General features: G+C 36.9%; 1 protein-coding gene across 2 annotated transcripts in view; it reads right to left on the bottom strand.

Moving 5' to 3' along the window:
• Nucleotides 1–3358: 3358 nt before the first annotated feature.
• The window catches only part of LOC124159530 (integrin beta-PS), an 83575-nt gene continuing 66482 nt past the window's right edge, over nt 3359–20451 (bottom strand). For both annotated transcript variants that reach the window (XM_046535409.1, XM_046535411.1), the window contains exons 8-16: nt 19467–19631; nt 18565–18720; nt 16282–16413; nt 14258–14497; nt 12037–12339; nt 11401–11530; nt 10435–10581; nt 9648–9787; nt 3359–4620 (exon numbers count right to left, since the gene is read on the bottom strand). In XM_046535409.1, coding sequence (XP_046391365.1) covers nt 4555–4620; nt 9648–9787; nt 10435–10581; nt 11401–11530; nt 12037–12339; nt 14258–14497; nt 16282–16413; nt 18565–18720; nt 19467–19631 — 1479 coding nt within the window. In that variant the 3' untranslated portion in view covers nt 3359–4554. The remainder of the gene's footprint in view (nt 4621–9647; nt 9788–10434; nt 10582–11400; nt 11531–12036; nt 12340–14257; nt 14498–16281; nt 16414–18564; nt 18721–19466; nt 19632–20451) is intronic.

The following is a 20451-nucleotide window of genomic DNA, read 5'->3' as shown; positions in this document are numbered from 1 at the left end:
GAATTGCTGTGGCCATGGTTCCAACTCGTTCCATTACTGTACATGTAAATAACTACGATACTGCCAGTTGCTGAAGGTCCCTCGCGACGCTCGTATTTTGTCTTTTTCCCTCATCGAGTTACTCGTTCAAAAATTACGTTAGCGGTGAGAAAATTTTAACGTATATGCTATTCCACACAGAAGTATATAATATTAAATACAATATTTAATTAGCGTCGTATTAAATATACTATGAAAACTCTTCTTTTTTGAAAGACAGGAAATTTTTTTAAATATGCTTAATAATATTAAAAATGTATAAAATTTGCGTCTTTCAAACAGGAATAGTTTTCATCTGAGAAAATAGCTGGACGTATTTTCAAAATTCATATAAGTACAGGTAAATGTTGACTCGGTCCGCATAATATACAAATAAAATTTTCATGTTTTAATCAGGGGCGGTCTGGCCTGGCCGACTTTTCAGCCAGCGTACATGAAAGGTGAGAAAAAGAAGACTCGGATAACTCGAACCAAAGTTTTTTTTTGCTATTGCTCTGCGTTTTCATTACTTGTTTCATTTAAAACTTATTCAGTATAAAGTATCACACAAAAAAATAAAATAAATGTGTCAGAAGATTGAAGATAACCTGATGCTTTTTTGAAAGGGTTATACGGAAAGGTTAGAGGTTTTTTTTTAGATTTCAGTGCAGTTCCAAGGAAAAAGTCGCTAAATAGTTAATAGAACCATAATACATTACTAAATTTTATAAACTGTGAAATTCTCACTCATCACAGTATTTTTTCTTGTGAAATTTCTGTTTTTACTAAGAGCCAGAATAGCGTAAAAATCCATTTCCGAGCATCCGATTTCCTAAACTTTTCCCGGGGAGGACCTCTGAATGTCCCGGTAAGGAGGGCTCCGTCATAAACCCCAGCCCCCAATCACAGCCCCTGGTTATAAGTTTTCCCGCGGCTGAGCTTACAGCCGCCGAGTGCGTCCACCGGGTTGCGGATGGTTAGTCGCAGTGGCGTAGCGAGGGGGGGAGTTTTGGGGGATTTTTAAGTTAAATCCATTTTACTTGATTGGATCAGTATTACAGCATGGTGTTAGGGTTAATCAAATATCCCTCCGAAAGCCGTAAAACTCGCCATTTTGAAGCAGTATTCTTAATTTTTTTTCTGGAGGACGTCCCCCGCAACTCCTGCTTACCCTGGCGGGTATGCAATACCCCCACACTCCTAAGTGTTACTTGCGCCTAAAACCCCCCCTAGCCTTAATTCTTAGCTGCGCCCCTGGTGAGTCGACCCCTAGGTATAGTGGTTAATGGAAAGATCCTGAAGGTATTTTAAAAAGCAGTCGAGGACAAAAAGCGAGGGTGGAGTTCTAAAGGGTATTGGTCTACCCTTGGGTAAGGGCGTCCATTCAAATGATACAGAAACCTGTGAGGATGTCGTGACTTGGAGGTAGGAGGGCGCCAACTATTTTGACACTCATCACCTGGATTAGAGGGCAGCAGCCAACATTTAATCTTGAAATGAAAATTATCGTTAGCACCCACAAAAATTGTGTAACTGAACTGGAGCATTTGTCATTCGAATGGATTTAGAGGCATTCATTTTGACTACTACACTTTCTTTAGCCTTCATAAGTCTTTCATTTCCCCAAAATTATTGCTATCCACCCAAATCAACGTTCGACTATCACATTTTTTAATATTGATTTGTAGTTGAATCTAATGAAAAATACACATTTTTTTACGAAATGGTCTCTCTGACTTCGCTTTATATGGTGGGTCATATGCTGGGATGGAAAATAATACTTGTAAATACGAATATTCAATATTGTAGATAATAATTTTTACTATGCTGATCCTCGCTCATGATTGTTTCACTTACCATTATTCAAAAGGGGGGCTATAGCTTGACAAGGGGGTACCCAGCCACCCTGATGTTTTTCTGGAATATATGCTCAACATTATCCCCGAAATTAGGAACATTTTTTCCATATAAGCTGTTTGTTCACCGCTTAGAGCTATGGTAGTACTATTTCCTGTCCATCCACCACTACCACTAATTTTTCTTAATTTTTAAGCTTCACATTTATTTTGAATGTAAAATATTTAGCATGTGCATGAGCGTGGATTTGCTTATTTTAAATTACTGAAATTAAACTCATATTAATCTCACCCCTACCCCAGAAATACAAATACTCTATGCGTATCTATACACAACCAATCTTCAAATATTAATATGCTTCTTTATTTAATTGTAGGATCATCCCGGACCCAGTGTTTTGAGTGCAACATGATGCACCTCGACTGCTAACCAGAACAATGAGAATAATTTTGAGAGAGCAGTTGTTCCATATGTCCAACTGCTTTTCCGGGTTCCTGCCTGGCCAATTACAATTGCAGAGCTCTTGGTCTTATTCAGGAAAGTGGCCGTGGGCTCTTCACTTTTCAGCTGGGAGTTCATGTGAGTTGGAAATTTATTACATTTTATTGTTGAATTGCTAAAAAATTGATTTCTGTGAAATTGAAGCTGAGAAAATGCTCATCTGACCGCCTGGAGAAAAACCTCAAGGATGGGCTTGTTCACAGATTTATTTAAATTGTTGATTGCGATAGGACTTTAGAAATGAAGAGATATGGATGCATTGCTTTTGGAATGCAGCCCCTACTTCTCAAGTTATTTGCTGCGATGAGTACGCTTCCGCAGATTAGACTCATCGTCTCCTCGGCCACATGCATGGGACGTGTGTGGTTAGTTTCTTGTCGCAACACATGCACATTTTCGTCCCACCAAAATCCTTCGCTTACTTGTGAATTCGGTTTGCTCGATTGAGTGACCCCATTGAGTGCGCTTCATTTCAATGCTGCATTACAAATGTTGTCAATTTGACATTATTTTCTCATTCAGATGTGATTGCAAATTGAAAGATGAATATCTCACATCCCATGTGGCAGTTTTAGTTTTATCACTATGCCTGAATTTAGTAATCCTCACACTCGAATTTTCCATATTTTTCCTTTTGAAAGAAATGGTAGTCGGGCATATTTAGATGTCCCGGATGAGCTTTAGCCAGGCTTCTGTTTGATCCTGTGCGCAGTGCATAGCAATCTGCATTCCATTGTTTTTTGCCCAATTTTGATGAACAACAACATGTGAGGCTTCGAGTGATCATTTTAATTCATTCAAACAGAATAGGATATCGCTACAATTCACTGAGCATAGGTAGGAAGGCAAACATAATTAGGATCCCTCTAGCAGATGTTTAAATCAGCCTTGAATTGATTTTAATGGGATAGATCATGGAGCCAGAAAATCACAAACTTAAGGCTTGATTTGAAATTTATTTTCTATAAAAAGGAAAGAAATATCTAGTCAACTTTTCATTTTATTCATAACACTCACAAAGCATAGGATGATTACAGGGTACACATTTTCATACAACTCAGTTATTAAAATGTAACTTCCAGCAAAATAGGAATTAATTTCAAATCTGATTAGTATTTTGGAAGAGTATGAAAGCATGAACGGTATGATGAAAATTGGCAGTGAAAAAATTAGATCATAGTGAAGAGAATAGGCACAAGATCAAAAACATATGCTGGAGTCTCTTAAATTTAAGACACTTGTCACACTGCATAGGCACTCAGGAGAAATAGTAGAAAAATTATCATCAAGGACTGTAATAAGCTAGATGACTGAAAATTAAATATTTAAAAAATACTTCCGTAATGCAATAAGATTCTGGAAAAGTCCATAAACATTAAGGCACCACATTTCTATAAAATATACATCATTCAATTAAGTCACTTTTCCCAACAGTAAAATGCTTTCATTTACAGCTTATTAAAAAATTTGCATTCCTAAAAAATAAATATTACAAAACTTTTGCAAATTGATAAAAACCGGCACGATCTCAAATTTGCTTAAGTGCCTCAGTTAGTAAAAAAAAGCAAGAATATAGATTTATCAAGGCACTAATCTAATCACTTAATACATATTCATAAAAATACAACAATTGAAATATATCAATGCAGTTCTTTCAACAGGTAGTAGCTTTAGCTATGTTTTTATGAAAAAGATTACAAAAAGTATTAATGGTTGTGCCAGAGAATTAGATCTAAGTGATCAATATTAAATCATTCCTGCCTATATTACACCCATCACTTCATCCTGAAAGTTGCTGAGGCCACGCATCATCCAACTCACCAGGTATGAATCTCATGCCGCCAGAATTCAAAGATATGGGTGTAACAGCTATTGCACTAGGGTGATTACTCACAATTGAAGAAGAAAGTAGCTGCCAAACTAAAGTTATCATCAAAGTAAAAATGTCACTATTACATACATGCCACATACTTGCATACAATGTCACACACTTAAATTTCTTCCATTCTAATCTTCAACTTTCAGCCAGTACACATCACACATCAGTCACACTAAAAATTCAGTCAGTAATGCACCAGAGAACAGATCTGTATGAATTATTTATACCTTTCACTCATCAACAGTCTGACAAATAATGTAGCTGCTCTTCTTAAAATCTCGTATTCATATATATACACCTCACTTTCCAGCGTAAGTAGGATTCTTAAATGTTGAAGTTGCTTGCTTGTAGATTGGATTTTCACCCTGAAAATAGAATTAAAAAGCAATTAGGAAGGTGAAAAAAAGCTGAAATTACACCTGAGTGAGCAATTGACTGTTTTAATTAACTGTGGGCAATTTTGTCCACTAAAAATAACTTCCTCACTCTAGATGGTATCCCAAACACTCAACTATTCACCACACCATGAAACAATTAGCAGAAGCATATCATGCATCTAACCACAGCTAACCAACTTCCTTACTTAATTAATATGACTTAATGTAATATGTTGTGGCGTAGGCTTCTGGGGGAGATCACATGAAGGGTTGACAATCTTTCAGGTTACCATCATGTATACATGCCTACAATAGGCAAGGTGGTGATAATAGCATCCACCTATTTCACCCTACTTTCTCCCTTTCTTTACATTCCCCTATCCCACATCTCTTCCTAAACGCTTCCTCCCTTATTTTTTATCGACATGATCCACACAAATATACAACAATTAAATACAGTACACTCCCCATTATCCTAATGGGCTAATGATGGGGAGAGACGGCACGGATAATCAGAAAACACGGATAACCCAAACTCTCACTTAAATGTCTTGCAAAGTTCATAATTTACGTAAAGCAAACAACATATTATTTATGCAGTTATTTTGTTATTTTAGAATGCTTCCTGCATTCAATTACAGGGTTCCCATTCAAACTAAATTGTAAAATTCACGGTTTTTTCCAGGTTTTCACTGTCTAAATGTCGCAAAATTCATGGTTTGCAGTGAAAAACCATTTCGAACATAAAAATTGATCGAGTAATAATCATCGGTCGCACCTTACCTAAAAATTTAACGAACGCAACAGACGCTGCGAATGCAAACGCAGCAATGAAAGTGCTATCTCTACTGACGTCACATATCGTTTGTAAAATTCAGCTTCGGCTAAAGGTTTTGACTGGGAAAATGGAGGGAACAGGGTGCCAGGAAAGTAAAGAAGTGTCTGATTTTTCGCCAGGTTTTTGGTTACCAGTCTTCCGGCGTTGGTACAGGCTTAAGGTAATGTGTCGTCATGGCACACGGACCAATAATTGCGCTTCAAATGTTGGTGTACAGATAATTGCGTGGGCAGTGTCTGCGCTTGACTGACGTTGAAATATGACCGACACATCAATTTTTCTTTCGATTTGTCAATCGTAGTTCACAAATCAAGTTTCAGAGACTTTGAAGGTTTTACGACGAAATTCACGGCTCTTTCCATGTTTTTTCACAGTAGACAAAATTCACGGCTAATTTACGGTTTTAAGGTTTTCAGGGTTGAGTGGGAACCCTGAATTAGAGCTTTCTTCGCCAGTTCGCAATCTTTTCCATGCAGTGCAGTTGCGCACTGCGAGGCTTGGAAAACAGGATCACTGTGCTTCCATGAATGCAGCTAGCAAGCGATTGCTTCCATTTCCCGAAGGGGATTCTAAGGGAAATACTAAGCCCGGTTTATCCTAGCATTAATGCAGTAATTCCGATGATTTTTCATCCAATTTAATTTTAAAGATCGCGGAAAAAATTGAACGAGTAAAAATCATGCACGGATAATCCACAACCCGGATAAACCACAGCCGGATAATTAATTGGGAGTCTACTGTATTGGCACATTCACAATAAAATTTTCATAATCAGTAAATTCCAAGAATTTATTGGTTAGGGATTAGGAATATGAGTGTATTAAGGATGTGTGAGCAGCAATCATCAAGAGAAACATAATAAGGTACATGCATCCATGAAAATCGTTCCCAAATCTTGCAAGTTTGGCAAGAAAACGTCTTTGATAAACAAATGTGTGTGGCTAGACAAGTAATTTTCTCCAGGCAGTAATAATGTAACATGGTGACACAAAAACTTGCTGTCTGAGCGTGTAGAACACTTGGTTTTCCTGCATGAGAATTTAAAAGATCAAATATTACATAATTCATTCATGTATACAGTGGAACTTGGTTAGTACGTTCCTCCTTAGTACGTTTTCCTCCTTAGTACGGCGATTTCCCTCGGTCCCGGTACCATCCGAACAAAATACAGGTAAAAGAATTTGGTTAGTACGTTTGAAAAAATTGCGCTTTCCTGGTTAGTACGCTCAATTGCTTGCCATGACGCAACCCGCAATTCGTTCTCTAGTGTCTTCTTAAGGGTCGCAAACGTCTGAATTCATGATTTAATTTATTATCATTAGTCATTAACATTCTTCCATTCATTCCACATCTCTTTCTTCTACCGTAATTTATCCAAATGCATTTCTGAATTCTTGTGACATGATGAAAAATAAAATGCGGCCATTTTTCGGGAATGTCTGACTATGAAAAACTACAACCAATATGAAGCCCCAATTTTCCCCACCCCGAGCTCCTCACCTTCTGTTGCCTTTGGAGCGCTTGGGAGTGCCCACTGCTGCGCACAAAGTTCGTGAGTGAGCAATTGTTGCTATTGCACGAGTTATCATGATGAAGAAATGAGTCAGACAATTTCCACATTATCTAAAGCAGTACTGTTCCATAAACTCGACGTCGTGCGTATTTACTTGACTACTGTTGCGGGAGCAGACGATCCTCAGGATCTCCACGCGAAGCTTAGCTTAAAAATAATTGATCTCGGAACGAAAGCAGACGACATTAGACAAATTTGAAAGTAAATTTCAACTGTTTAATATAAAATTTTCTTGTAATTACGTCGTAATCTAATAATCTTGCGTGTCATCAGTCGATATATCGATCGATTTTACAATCGAAATGGTATCATTCCAGAAGCGAATGTCTACGGCTGTTGCCGTAATTTGAAAGTCAATATAATTTTGCCCAATTTTTATGATGTTTAAAAAACCAGTTGACTTACTCCGGGTTGTTGTTATATTCTCCGAGTACGCTGTGAGAAAGAAAAATGACTTGTCTTCGCTTGTCTGAGCTTCACTCGTCCTCGTTCTGTAAATATATATAGGATAAATCACGGGAGATAGACGCCGTAATAATGAAATCGTCTCCGGGATGTCCATGAAAAATTGCGATTTTTATTCACATGGTATTGTTTTTCATATTAGCGCTCATTTTCTTGATTTTAAATGTGAAAAGAGTTCAGGAAGGCGATCCTATGAGAACTACCGATAGTAATTGTAATTATGACGACTTTTTCACTGATTGCAATAACCCCGACTGCTATTATTTACTTTCCTCGTTAGTACGTTTTCCTGGTTAGTACGTTCATTTTTCGTGGTCCCTTCAGAAACGTACTAACCAAGTTCCACTGTATAATCTTTATTAGAATAGCGCAAGTGCCTTTTGTTACTCACTCTTTACTTACTACTACACTTATACTACTACACTTAAGTCACTCAGGACTCTTATAAGCAGTTTGGATGCATACATTGCTTCCATATTACTGGATTGCCACCATATTACTAGAGTTTTTCATTCATCTCCTTATTCTGACACAATAACTATCAATGTTCCTCATTATTTATACATCATGCTAAGCTTTCATAATAGAAAATTAACAAGGGGATTGAAAAAATGGGAATATGATGGAGCATGCATTGTTGCATTACCATTATTGACTCGAAACTCAACTTGACCACTTGCACATTTATGGGTTGATTTGCTAGAACTTCCCATTAAGAAACTTTAAGCAAAATTTTGTTTATTTCAGCGTAAATGGTCCTTGTAAACAAATACTTGATTATCAAGTTATGTAGCCATTTAAATGATACTTATTAAACATTTCCTCATCATTTTTTAAAATGTGTTCTTTCAAAATGTCTCCAAATTACGTTTAACATCTATCTGTTATTCTGAAACAAGCTGTTTTTCAACTACATTTTTAAGTGGATACTTGTTTTTTGGGCTAATGCCGCAGGTACATTCCAGCTCCCATCTTGGTGACGGTATTTGAATGTTTCCACTGACTATGTAGGATCAAATCAAGAAGGGCAGCAATAAAAAATAAAAACATAGTCATGTTATCTGCAGCATAGCAATATTTTCTCAAGGATTTAGCATTTTCATGAAGTTTTCACTACACAGCATTACAGACTTGAATTGTTAAACATAAAAGAATTCACTACACACCCATACATCCTTCATAATGTGCATCCATCTGAGAGAACTATTGATTGATAAATCCTCAAGTTAATTGCTGCAGTTTTCTAGTTATTGTGAGAAAGTAAATTATTTTAACCACCTTAATTCCTATTCATCCCTTAAATTAACCTTCAATTAACATATACCATCAAACTTTGACTAAAATACAGTATAAATTCCCTCAGCATTTGTGTAAAAAAAGCATGAGCAGTGGCGCCCACTTCATGGGGCCTGAGGGGGCCCGAGCCCCCCCAAAAATTTGTTACAGATGTGAGGAAAAATGTGTCAGGCTTGTCAATTTTTTCCAGATATCGAGATTCGAGTGATCATGTTGATCATATTACTCTTCTAAATTGCTTAAAAAACTTGATTACACTACTTATAAAATTTTCCGGGGCAAGGACCCCCCTAATATTTTTTGTAAGTCGGCACCCCTGACCAGCAGTCCACTCTTAATATGCCATCAGGTCAGAAACTGGTCAGTGGCCGTGGCTGACCCTCTCGGCATCCACATCCACTACTAAGTAGCCTGCTAGGTATAAAGCAAGCTAAAACTCCCGGGCCAAGAACATTAAAGACATGAATTTCATTATTGTGCTTATTGTTGGCAGTTTTCTGAACTCAATAGCCTCAAAAGCTCAGTAATTGAAACTACTTGACTCTCAACATTCATTATGATACTTATTAAATTATTATCATATTATTCATTGAAACATTTGAGTGAAGTACCAACAATGCAACTCAAATTTGCAAGTACTCTTATATCCCTACTTAGGACCACTTCACATTCATACTGACCCCTTTTGCAATGGTTTTGAAATGAAAGAATAGAAAGTTGGGAGACAAGTGGGAAGGTAGGATAGAGAGCAAGAAGAATCAATATGTAAGGAAAGTGTTGAACGGGCAACGAACAGGGAAACCCCAGTCAGCATTGAAGTTGTGATCAAAAGGAAATACTCACAGTGTCCCACTTGGCCATTTGCCTTTCTTTCTCAAACTTGGCAAACTCCCTTCGGTCATGGATGGTTGTCAGCACCTTCCACAGTAAAAGCAGCACTAAACCAATCGCCACAATAGCAGCAATCACCATCAAAACAATACCTGAAAAGCAATACGTATGTTCAAAAATAAAACTACATGGTGCATGCTCAGACTACAAAAACTTGCCTCCACAATGTGATATTGACAATAACACCTTAATAATGAATTTATGTAGCTTAATAAATTTAAATACTGACCAAATGATACATACCACATGTACTGTTGATACATACTAATCTTTGATAATTTCATGAATTTTATTGAAACAAGCAAAATTAATCACAGGTTTAATAATTTAGAACAGGGATTTGATGAAATAGATTTCGTTGATTTTGATTTTGATGATTCCACTGTAACTAACATATGTACCATACTTCTGTTATGACTTAGTTGACTCTTCATTATGCTGCTATCACATCATCAATAGCATATTCTGTATTCAAAGATTATGGTTACATTTGATTTTGACCAATATTATGCCAGGAAGAACAACTTTGGCACCTAAGTTTCTATTGATGACATGATTTTGATATAATGAAGTCTGCAGGCAAAGTCAAACTAGTATCATCCTCAAACTAATGTAAATATAATTCAACAAAATAATCGTTAATCTGAAGTGCACTAAAAAAATGACTTTCTTAAATACCTTAAAATTTACTTGAGTAAAACATCATATTTATGAAATTAATATTTCAAAATTTTCTTACCTAGAATAAAAACTTTGGGCGGACATTCTCTTTCTTTCTGGGCACGGACATACAATTCGCCTTTTTCATCGTATCCATACACAAACGAAAAGCGGCAATCATCCTCATCGTAGTTGGGGCAAAGATTTTCATCCTTATCCTCATCAGCTGCAAAAAGTATCAAAATTTTAACAACACTCCTTACAAAATATCCCTTGCATTATTTACAAACAAAGAAATAGACTGACAGTGCATAATGGAGGTGAGTTTACAATGAGGTTCTAAGTGGCAAGCCTCCCCTAAGGCAACAACTTTAATATGGTGGAGCTGAAGTGGCCACTAGTCTTCCTAATCAGATTGTGGGAGTTTAATAGCGCTGTAGTAAATTGGAACTGAAGTTTTTGACCAATTATCCAGAGATTTTTCTCAATGTGGTGCTTCAGTCACCAAAGACAGCAATGAAGAAAAAACCCTAATTATATTTTCAAGATAATTCTAATATTTTGAAACTGCATTCTGTGAAAACTTTCCACTGTTAATGTATTCCACTGTGGAGCCACCATTATTCTGGGAACTTCTTCAAGTTCGACATATTTCCAAATAAATCTAGTGGGCTCACATAAATAGCCAAATCAGCAATAGCAACAGGATTTCTCAAAATAATATCTGAAGGATGAAAATGAGGGGGCTAGAAGCGGATGTAAACTAAGAGGGTTCACACCAAATATTGATTTAACCGTCCCATTCTTTTTTATTGCCATTATTTTGATATGATTTTTTATGCCTTTGATATGATGCCTATGTATAAAAGAAAAATGCATTGCATTCTCAGGGGATACATTCAGGCACTTTTACACTGTAATTGCCCAGTCATGAAAATTCATGAGCAGGAAAATTTTTTTCTTGAATCTATCCCAATAACTTGAAGCAAATAGATATTCAATATTCATCACAAATTTGCACTACATAACCACAACATTGACCCACCTTCCACAATATCCACTTCAGTTGGAACAAATGTGCAGTTGGCTGCACATTCCTCTGGAGTCAGCTTCCCAGTTTGGTACACTTGACACTGGACGCATTCTTTAAATTCAGCACACCGACCAAGACAAGTCTACAGGGACAAAAAAAGGATTTCTTTCAATTAAGAAATGAAAAATTCTAATTAAGTAATAAGTACTTGATAGTTCTCTTACTGTGGTCTATATTTGCTTTTCTATTTACAAGTATAGTTTTGTAATTACTTGAAAGCATTTGTATTTTTAATTTCAACACATTCAATCAATCTCAACATTCTGTAAGGTGAATGAAAATTTTATTTTGGGGGGTGGTGTAAAAAAACCGAATACTATAGTTGACATTCACTCCTTTCTTCACTGAAGGATAAAAAATCCCTATCCCTAATTTCAGCACTGCAATCTCATTTGTAGACTAAAATAAGCCAACTGAACACCAAGGTGCATTTGCATAGTGCTTGAACATAACCTAATTTCTACTTAATGACACCGCCAGCCATTTAAGTAAATGGTGGCTATGATCCATAAATAGAATAACTGTTTCCACTGACATTTCCATGAAATTTGAACAAATAAAAATGATCTTCATTACAGGATTACTCACCGGGCATTTTTCACAGAATCTTCCAGAGTAGCGTCCGCCTTCCTCTTCAAAGCACTTGCAAACTCCACACTCGCAAACACCCTTGCCCGAACAAACTTCTCCAACAGCGCCAGGGCCTCCAATGCCAGGAGGGGTGATGCACGTCTCATTGGAAGAACGGCACTCGCAAGCACTTCCAGTCCACCCAGGTAAGCAATTACACTGGCCGCATGAGCATTCGCCATGATCAGAACCGGAGCAGAGCTCTCCATTGTGGCGATCACAAGAGAAGTTATCGCACTCACAGAAGGGTCCATAAATTTGCTGCAATATAAGAGAGCAGTGAGGGAAATCAGAACATATTCAGTTGAGTCGGATTTTGAGAAAATATTCCAACAAATAGGATCCTTAACACCTAAAGAAACAAGTGTTAAAAAGCTAACTCAGGTTTCCGCATCCAAGGGAGCTTTTCTGATTCCCTAGGTGCAGACCTCATGGTCACACAAACGAATTGTCACAAAATTACAAACTACACAATCAATGTCAAAGTAAAAAAGAAGATAGTTTTTTATTAATCCTTAACTAGTGACTTGCAATTACACTACCAGTGACGTGTAGTCTGGGAGACCACAATAAATTAGGTAAATACATATTCATAAAATGTTGCAATGCCATTTTATTGCTTAGTTTTTATATTTAACTGTTAAACTTATATTTAATTGTATGCATTCCCAATACGAACCAATTTCTCAGTAAAGTTATTTGAAACAGGATCAAAAAATTGATGTCAAAAAGTTGGTAGGCTAAATACAGTAGATTCCAGTTAATGTGTCCACTGGTTACTCAGGACATTCGCTTAATTGGGGCAAATGTTGAGGAACAGAACCCAACTCCTTTAATTTAGTCTTAACAGAATTCTTTAAAGTTTTAATTATTTAACTATTCTAGCTGATTTATTAACACAAAACTGGCATTAAACGGGGTACTTGCTGGTACAAAATAAAGCAAATCATCTACCACAATAGCCTCTTGCTTTTTATATGCTATACATAGCACAAAAGACCCTACGTACATTAGCCCTCCCTTCCATTTTTCTACCAGTTTAATAGAAGTGAACCAATTCTCCACTGTGATATACCAGTGCGAATGAAAATGTTTTGTCTGATAAACCTATCCCATCTGTATCTTTTCCTGCAAACAAACATTCGTTTCACATGTTTTCGGCATCAGCCAAACGCATAATTTTCAAACCTAACTTTGAGATCTTGTCACGAAATTAATTTCGAAACGGCATCAGCACCTGAAGGCAATTAACATTTTATAAATGCAAGCAGCGAATAGCAGCACTTGAAGTTTTTATTTACTAGAAAGAAAACCCAGAAATTGGATCCACTAGGTTCATTTTGTATCTAGTCATTTGATCTGTAGGGTTATTAAAATGGAGACTTGTGAGAAGTAAAGTAAACTGGTGCCCTAACATTACTGATCCAAAAATTTCCCTAGCTGTGCCATCTGTGGCAAATACATATTCTGCAAATTTCTTCATCATTATATTTTTTTAAATTAAGCTAAAATCGATACCTCCACTGCATAAACGCTCAACAATTGCCCACCGAATCAAATCCGGTCATCTAATGCTGTAAGGGCTATCTAGACGAGCGGATTTGATTCAGTGGGCAATTGTTTAAGCGTTTAAGCAGTGGAGGTATCAAAATACCAAGAAAGGCTTTAAATTCCATTAAATCAACATTTCACAGCTTCAGCACTCTACCCCTTTTAAACTTCTCTCTTATTGCTTGAAGCTTCATGGCTGTAAGTGCAAAATCAATGGCAAAATTTGCTCATCAAAAATCTGAGACTAATAATCAAGAGGCTCAATATTCTTATCCAATGATGTAATGTAATTTTTCAAACCAAGTTTCTGAGTAACGATGTTATGTAAAGGTGCACAAATCTTCGGCTCATTTGATGACCACTAATAGCTATTTCTTGATAGAACTTTTACTACATCCCTTTTGTCATCTTCTGTGTTCCTTCCTTCACTAGCAGTTGTATTTGTTGGCATGAATCGACAGATTTTTGTGCTGCTTCAAAAAATAGGTACATACTCGAGGATTTTGAACTGACTGTGAACTTTGACTTTGTGACTGTGGGCATAAGCCTTGAAGTGGAAGACTGGTGCAAAATATTCGAAGCAATGATTCTTAAATAAAACCTTATGAATAAAAATGACACAAATTACCTCGTCTGGATTGTCGCGCAGGTTGCATTCACAAACTCCACACACGCAGGACCCTCTTCCCGAGCACTCCAACTCTGTCGTGTTGTCTGGTCTGCAGCCAGCCAGTTCAGAAACACTTGCACCGCCCTCTCCCGGCGTCCCACACTCACACTGGCGTCCAAACCGCTGCTCATCACATGAGCACACACCACACATGTACGTGCCATGATCAGAGCATTCTGGAGCATTTTCTTTATAGCCCTGGAGGAATTCAAACGTACACACATGTCAAGATAATCTAAAACCATTAGAGATCAAAGAATAAGGTATCAATTTGAAATATCTCTCTACTTCTAAACCTTATAGTGAACTTGGATATATAACAGAACTTGAAACTTTATTATGAAACTGATATTTTTTTCCATTCTGTTGTTCAATTCTATCTCTAGTATAAATGCATATTCCTGTCTATGAGAATTAAGCAAATGGACACCAGGCAAGATTGAAACTACATCTAGATTTAAATTACCTTAATATTCAGACACTCAGGCTTAAACTTGGCAAGCAAAAGGCTGACTCTTTTCTTAGAAAAACTCTTTTTGTAGTGTAACAACACAAGGTCGCTGGGTTGTTGCGAGAGCGAGGGCACGAGCGGTAAATAAGGGTTTGTAAAAGACGGAACCCATGCGCGATAGAGTTTACCTGGCCAAGACCGGCATGAGCGAGGCGGCGGAGAGGAAGTCAGCTGAGTGACCGGCGAAGAGAGGGGAAGGGAGAAGAGAGTGAGGCGACGGAGGGGAAGTCAGCTGAGAAGGCACGGGAAAGGAGGGGAAGGAGGAGAGACCGGTTGCCGCAACGAAGAGAGAGGAGTTCTGGCTCTCTCTCGATCTCTGACTGCCCAGCAGTAAGGAAGTCGGTGGCATGCTATGCCGGCGGCCAGACAGACAGGCAGCAAGACGACCAGGCAGTACCAGTAGTCAACTTCACGGTTCCTCAAGAGACCTCAGCCGGGGTCACCTCACCTGTGACCGACGTCCCGGTGCCTCCCAAACTCCAGCCAATACCATCGGACCTTCCAGCCTACGTTGGTAAACTCTATCGCACTAGGTCATTGAAAATTGATTACAGAATTGGGGTGGGCTGGGGTGAAGCATGGGTTTTCCGTCCTTTTAATTTTTGTTGGGTCGCAATGGCACTTTGCTTATGTTTCCGTGCTTTAGCTCTCGTAATCTACCCGCAAACGAGCTCAGTCCATGATTTGGTTAGTTTTGGTTCAATGAGGGGATTCTTTGTGGCATTGTTTCTTTTTGTTGTTACGTATAATATCTATTGGATCAATAAATGGTTATGCTAAAACTTTGAGTCTTTGTGCCACCTGCCTATACCTGCCACATGTTTCAAAGAGAACCTATTTCACGGCCGGCCGGCGACGCTAGCCTGGCATATTAGTTTGTAGTTTATTGTACCGGAGGGAAGGTGCCCGTACGGTTACAGTACACCATATACTCTTTATATTATGTATGCATAATGTTTTCTGTGAATGACACCGAGAAAATCCAAAGTATGGTATCACCCAAATCTTGATGCCACACTGCCACTTTCAGGGGGCTCAACTATACATTGATGGTATACTGGTTATATTCCATAAGTTCCAAGGATGATGCAAAAATAAGTCTTGGTCCAAAAGACCTAGTTTACCAGAGTATGTTATGACTTTTTCACACTAAGTAACCAAATATACTTTTATTATTTCCAGATGCCCTTCAAAACTGTTCTTACCATTTGCTTGCACCCACCATTTTATTTCATTTTCTGCTTATCGTACATTTTTTAGCCTAAAGATCTTGAGATGGCAGGTATTACTTGGTATTGTGAGAAAACACTATCTTATCAGTTTTAAGAAGCAAGAAAAATAGTATCAAGCCTTATGAAGCGCATTAAAATTAATACAGCAGCCTTTATTAATAACATAAAATGACTAAAGATACACTTCCAGGCACAGAGGTAAATTTTATCACCATCTTTATTAAATGTAAAGTGCTTACCTCATTTCCTGGATTTTCACAAGGACAGTCACAAATCATCTCCAAGTCAACAATAAGGGATTCATTAATACCAACAGGATATATCTGGAATGTTTGCTTCCATTCATCGCGCTTTTCAGAACACTTTGTGACCTTGAAGGTAAAAAAATAAATAGCTTTAGCATCAACTCCATTTAAATATATATATTTTCCATTATTTTTCCCCAAAAATTCATATTACCTAAATTTAGACCACTAAATTTAAACATGTTTACGCCAAATAAATTGACTAAAGCAGATAATTGTATAATGTGGACACGGTCAGTGTTTAAATCAATTAGGGTGATGCATGTGCATAATTCTTAGATTCAAAAAGGCTGATGATTGCAATATTGCAAACTATTTACACCAGGTTACATTTTGGATTGGATTCTGGACAACTTATGCCTCAAAATTTTATAAAATGCTGTGAATGTGAAAAACTGAAACCTGCATTCTGGCAGGGTTTATCATTAGTTTATCTTTGCATGAGTTCATGGGTGAAATTTAATTTTTATACTCGAGATCAACTGCTACTATGTGCCTGAACATTCTGAAACAAAAGTACACGATCTTTGCTTGCTTAGCAGATTTTTTAGTTTGAATCACATCAAATGAAAGAAAATATCATTCAAGGCAGTATTTTATTCCTCCGCTCTTTTTTGTCAGCCGAAACAAATGTGATACCCATGAAATGTGATTGCCCCACAATAATAACCAAACAAAATGGTTAATGCAAGGAACAGTTTTGATAAAAAAATTGTATCACGTAAAATTCAATCATGGATGATTTTTTTACTGATTACTTGACCATTCCATTCTTTTAAATCCACTGTGTGTATAGTTTTCATTCACTTCATTCAAAGTTTTTAAAAAAATTCATATTTTCAAAACCCTTAACTCTTTTTGCAGTAGCACAGATAGCATTGCTTTTCCGTGGTTCTGAAGTTAGTGAATTTACAAATTTAGGTACATGCAGGCACTATTTTTGCACTGAACAATATAAAGGTTTCAACTTTCAATTTCAATAGCCAAATTTGTCATGATTGATAAAAAATTAAATATTTCTCATTAATAGACATTCCTATTACATGTTTATAACCCAGTTTTGCAGGTTTTCCAATTAATATGACTAACACTATATATTCACAAGGCTGTAAAAATTGTGGTTGGGTAAAAGATAACACAACAAATAAAATAATTATAATAATAATTCTGCAAAATGATTAAAAATATCTAAAATTTGATCTCATTCATTGTCCCTTAAGAGTGTGGGAACGTTTTTATGTTTTTCATGCTGACGTCAACATTAACCAAAACTTTTATTGCTACCTGGATATCTTGCATTCGGGCATTTTCCCTCACCATAAGCGGCTTAACTTTGCCAGACCAGCCCTACTGTCAAGGGGTCTCTTCTGCACTGGCTGGCAGCTAAAATTGTGAACTCACACAGCCCAAGGGTTAAGCTGGGAGCTTGTGTGCCTAGCTGGGAGCCTAATTACTATGTAGCTGCAGACTCATAACAGCCAGAACTACCATATTTGCCTGAATTTAGTCCCCCATTTTTTTCCAAAAATGCCCATGGTAAAAGTAAAGGGGGGACAATATTCAAACCCATTTTTTAAGTTTTTTCCTGAAACTCAAGCCTCAAAATTAGGGGGGGGGGACTATATTCGGGAAAATACGGTATAAAAACCATTATCGGGGTCAGTTTTGCAGGCCTTGTCCTAGGTGTTTTCCAGTAGAAGCAATCATTAATTTCAGCACCCCTCCTGAAATTATCCCTACATGGGGGAAATAGGGAATGAGGTTTATACCCGAGAAATGAATGAAGGATAAAAAATGCACTGTTTTCTTAATTATCATTCAATATTTTAGGGCTATAGGCCATACGATCAATCCCATTTATTTTCTTCATGTTACCTATTCTAAAATTTTTGGTCACCCTTTGGGTCTATAAGCTTCATGGTCTTAGGTGCCCAGCACCCTATGCAGCCACATAGTTTGCTTATGCATTTGACCAGGCCACCTATAGTCAGAATACAATTCTGACATTGACTAGGGGGCTCCCTGAATTATGGTATGAATGATTCAGGAGAATAAAATCCTGTAAGGCATTAAACATGCAATGCAAGTTAGTAAAGCAGAAAATATCATCCGATAGGATTTTAAAGGGATGAGGGGTCATTTTCATGAGGGGTTGTTTTTTGTTAGTTCATTTTCACCATTGCGATTGATCAAGCATTAATTGGAATTTCAACTCACCTCTATTTTTGCACTGAACATCACATTGGTTCCAACTTTCAGTCCATCACACTTATTGGTTTGCTTCATTGGGCCACTTTCCAAGCAGCTTGAGTAGTATGTCACCTTCACTCCGCCAGTAGCATTATCCTTCATCTCAACTGATGAGGATATTTTCTAAGGATGAATGGTTTAATATCAATGTATAATACTTATATTACTTTTTATCATCACACAATCATCACAAAATGAGAAAAAATCTTTCAAGGACAAAAAAGTGATGCAACATTCAAGAAATAAGAATGAGTGGGAGAGATCTAAGACTTGTGAAGAGTAATCATGATTCTAAAAGTAATAATTCCAAATGCTTTAAAGCAAGTCTTAATATGCAATGATGTAGCGGCTATATTTGATATGAGTCTTATTTTTTTAGCAATATCTCAAGCACAATAAAGCCTACATAGAATTAACACTATAAATTCCATGAGAAGAAATACCATTAACTAAGGTGAACACTAGGGGGGTATATGAAATTTTTAAGTGAATCAAATCAATCATTTTGATGAAAGTGGAGAAATTCATTACAAGACAAATTTAGTCAATTTTGCAGAAAAATAAATAAATGATTTGACATGATAATGGTAAGTTAAAAAACTCAGTAGGAAAATATTATTTAAAAAGTGACACTGTTAACATAAAGGTTAACATGAGGAGTTATGAGCATCAGAAACTCATCTGGAGATCAAACACACCCACCCTCTGAATCCTTCAATTACCTCAGTTATATATTCCATCCTAGATAAATATTTACACACATTAAGTCACTCTTTTATAATACACTGCAGTTGTGTTCCATTTCCACTATTTGTCACTCAAGACCCCACAGTTTGTTGAGATTAATATCATTTTTTGAGCATACTCACATTATATTGCTCTTGAACAAGCTCCACCACATTCGCTGAGTCACCTGATAACTTTCCTGAGGAGGCACCTTCAATATGATCTTTCAATTGATCATAAATTGATATCTGTTCAGCAGTTACGGCAAATATTACGTTGATAGAGTTAGCTTTAACTTTGGCATTCAGCTGAAAGATAAACAAATAACTTCAGCCTTTCACACCACATCACACAGGCGTATGGGGGTAACTTCATTAGAGTAATACATGCATGCATTCTTAACCCTCGAGCGCCCACGGTTGCGTATACGCAACCGAAGTTACAATATCGTGAATACAGTCCCTGACGCCACAACGTAATTCTTATCAGCTAATGAAACTACTACATTGTGCGTAAGTGTTCTATTTACGTGTTCCAATGATTTCTTTCGGCAACCAGTTGAGCACACGGCAGAAAAGGTGGCAGACATAGCTCGCGGTGCAGTCTACGCTCAATATGGATGTACGCTTCATGTAAGTAGAAGTCTAATTTTTATTCCTTGTATTTTCCGGCACATATTTTGCAATACTTTGTTGACGGATACTATAATGATACTAACTACATCATTATTTGACAAATTAATGACTAAATGTTCAAAATAATTGGTCTTGATTCATGCAGTTGCGTATACGCAACCACGGGCGGTAATGGTAGCGATAAGAATTTTTCTCAAATATCGGCGATTTTTTAAATTATTATGTCATCGTGCAGTTATTAAGATAAGTTTCACAGCTATGATGTATATATTTGTTTAAATGTTTAACACAACAAAGAAATATTTTTGCGCATATATTGGAAGTAGACTATTTATAGGTTCTCCCCAATTATTGATGGATTATTTACTTCATACATTTCTTATGATCTTTTGAAAAATGAGTATTATTGATTTGCATTATTAAAGGCAGTGACGAGTATCATTATGCATTAATTATAATTTTCAGTGATATTACATTGAAAGAAGCCCTTGAT

The sequence above is a fragment of the Ischnura elegans genome, chromosome 5 (assembly GCF_921293095.1).
Source record: "Ischnura elegans chromosome 5, ioIscEleg1.1, whole genome shotgun sequence".
Classification (NCBI taxonomy): domain Eukaryota; kingdom Metazoa; phylum Arthropoda; class Insecta; order Odonata; family Coenagrionidae; genus Ischnura; species Ischnura elegans.
Note: the sequence above shows the minus strand (reverse complement) of the source record. Positions and strands in the feature narration are given on the sequence as shown.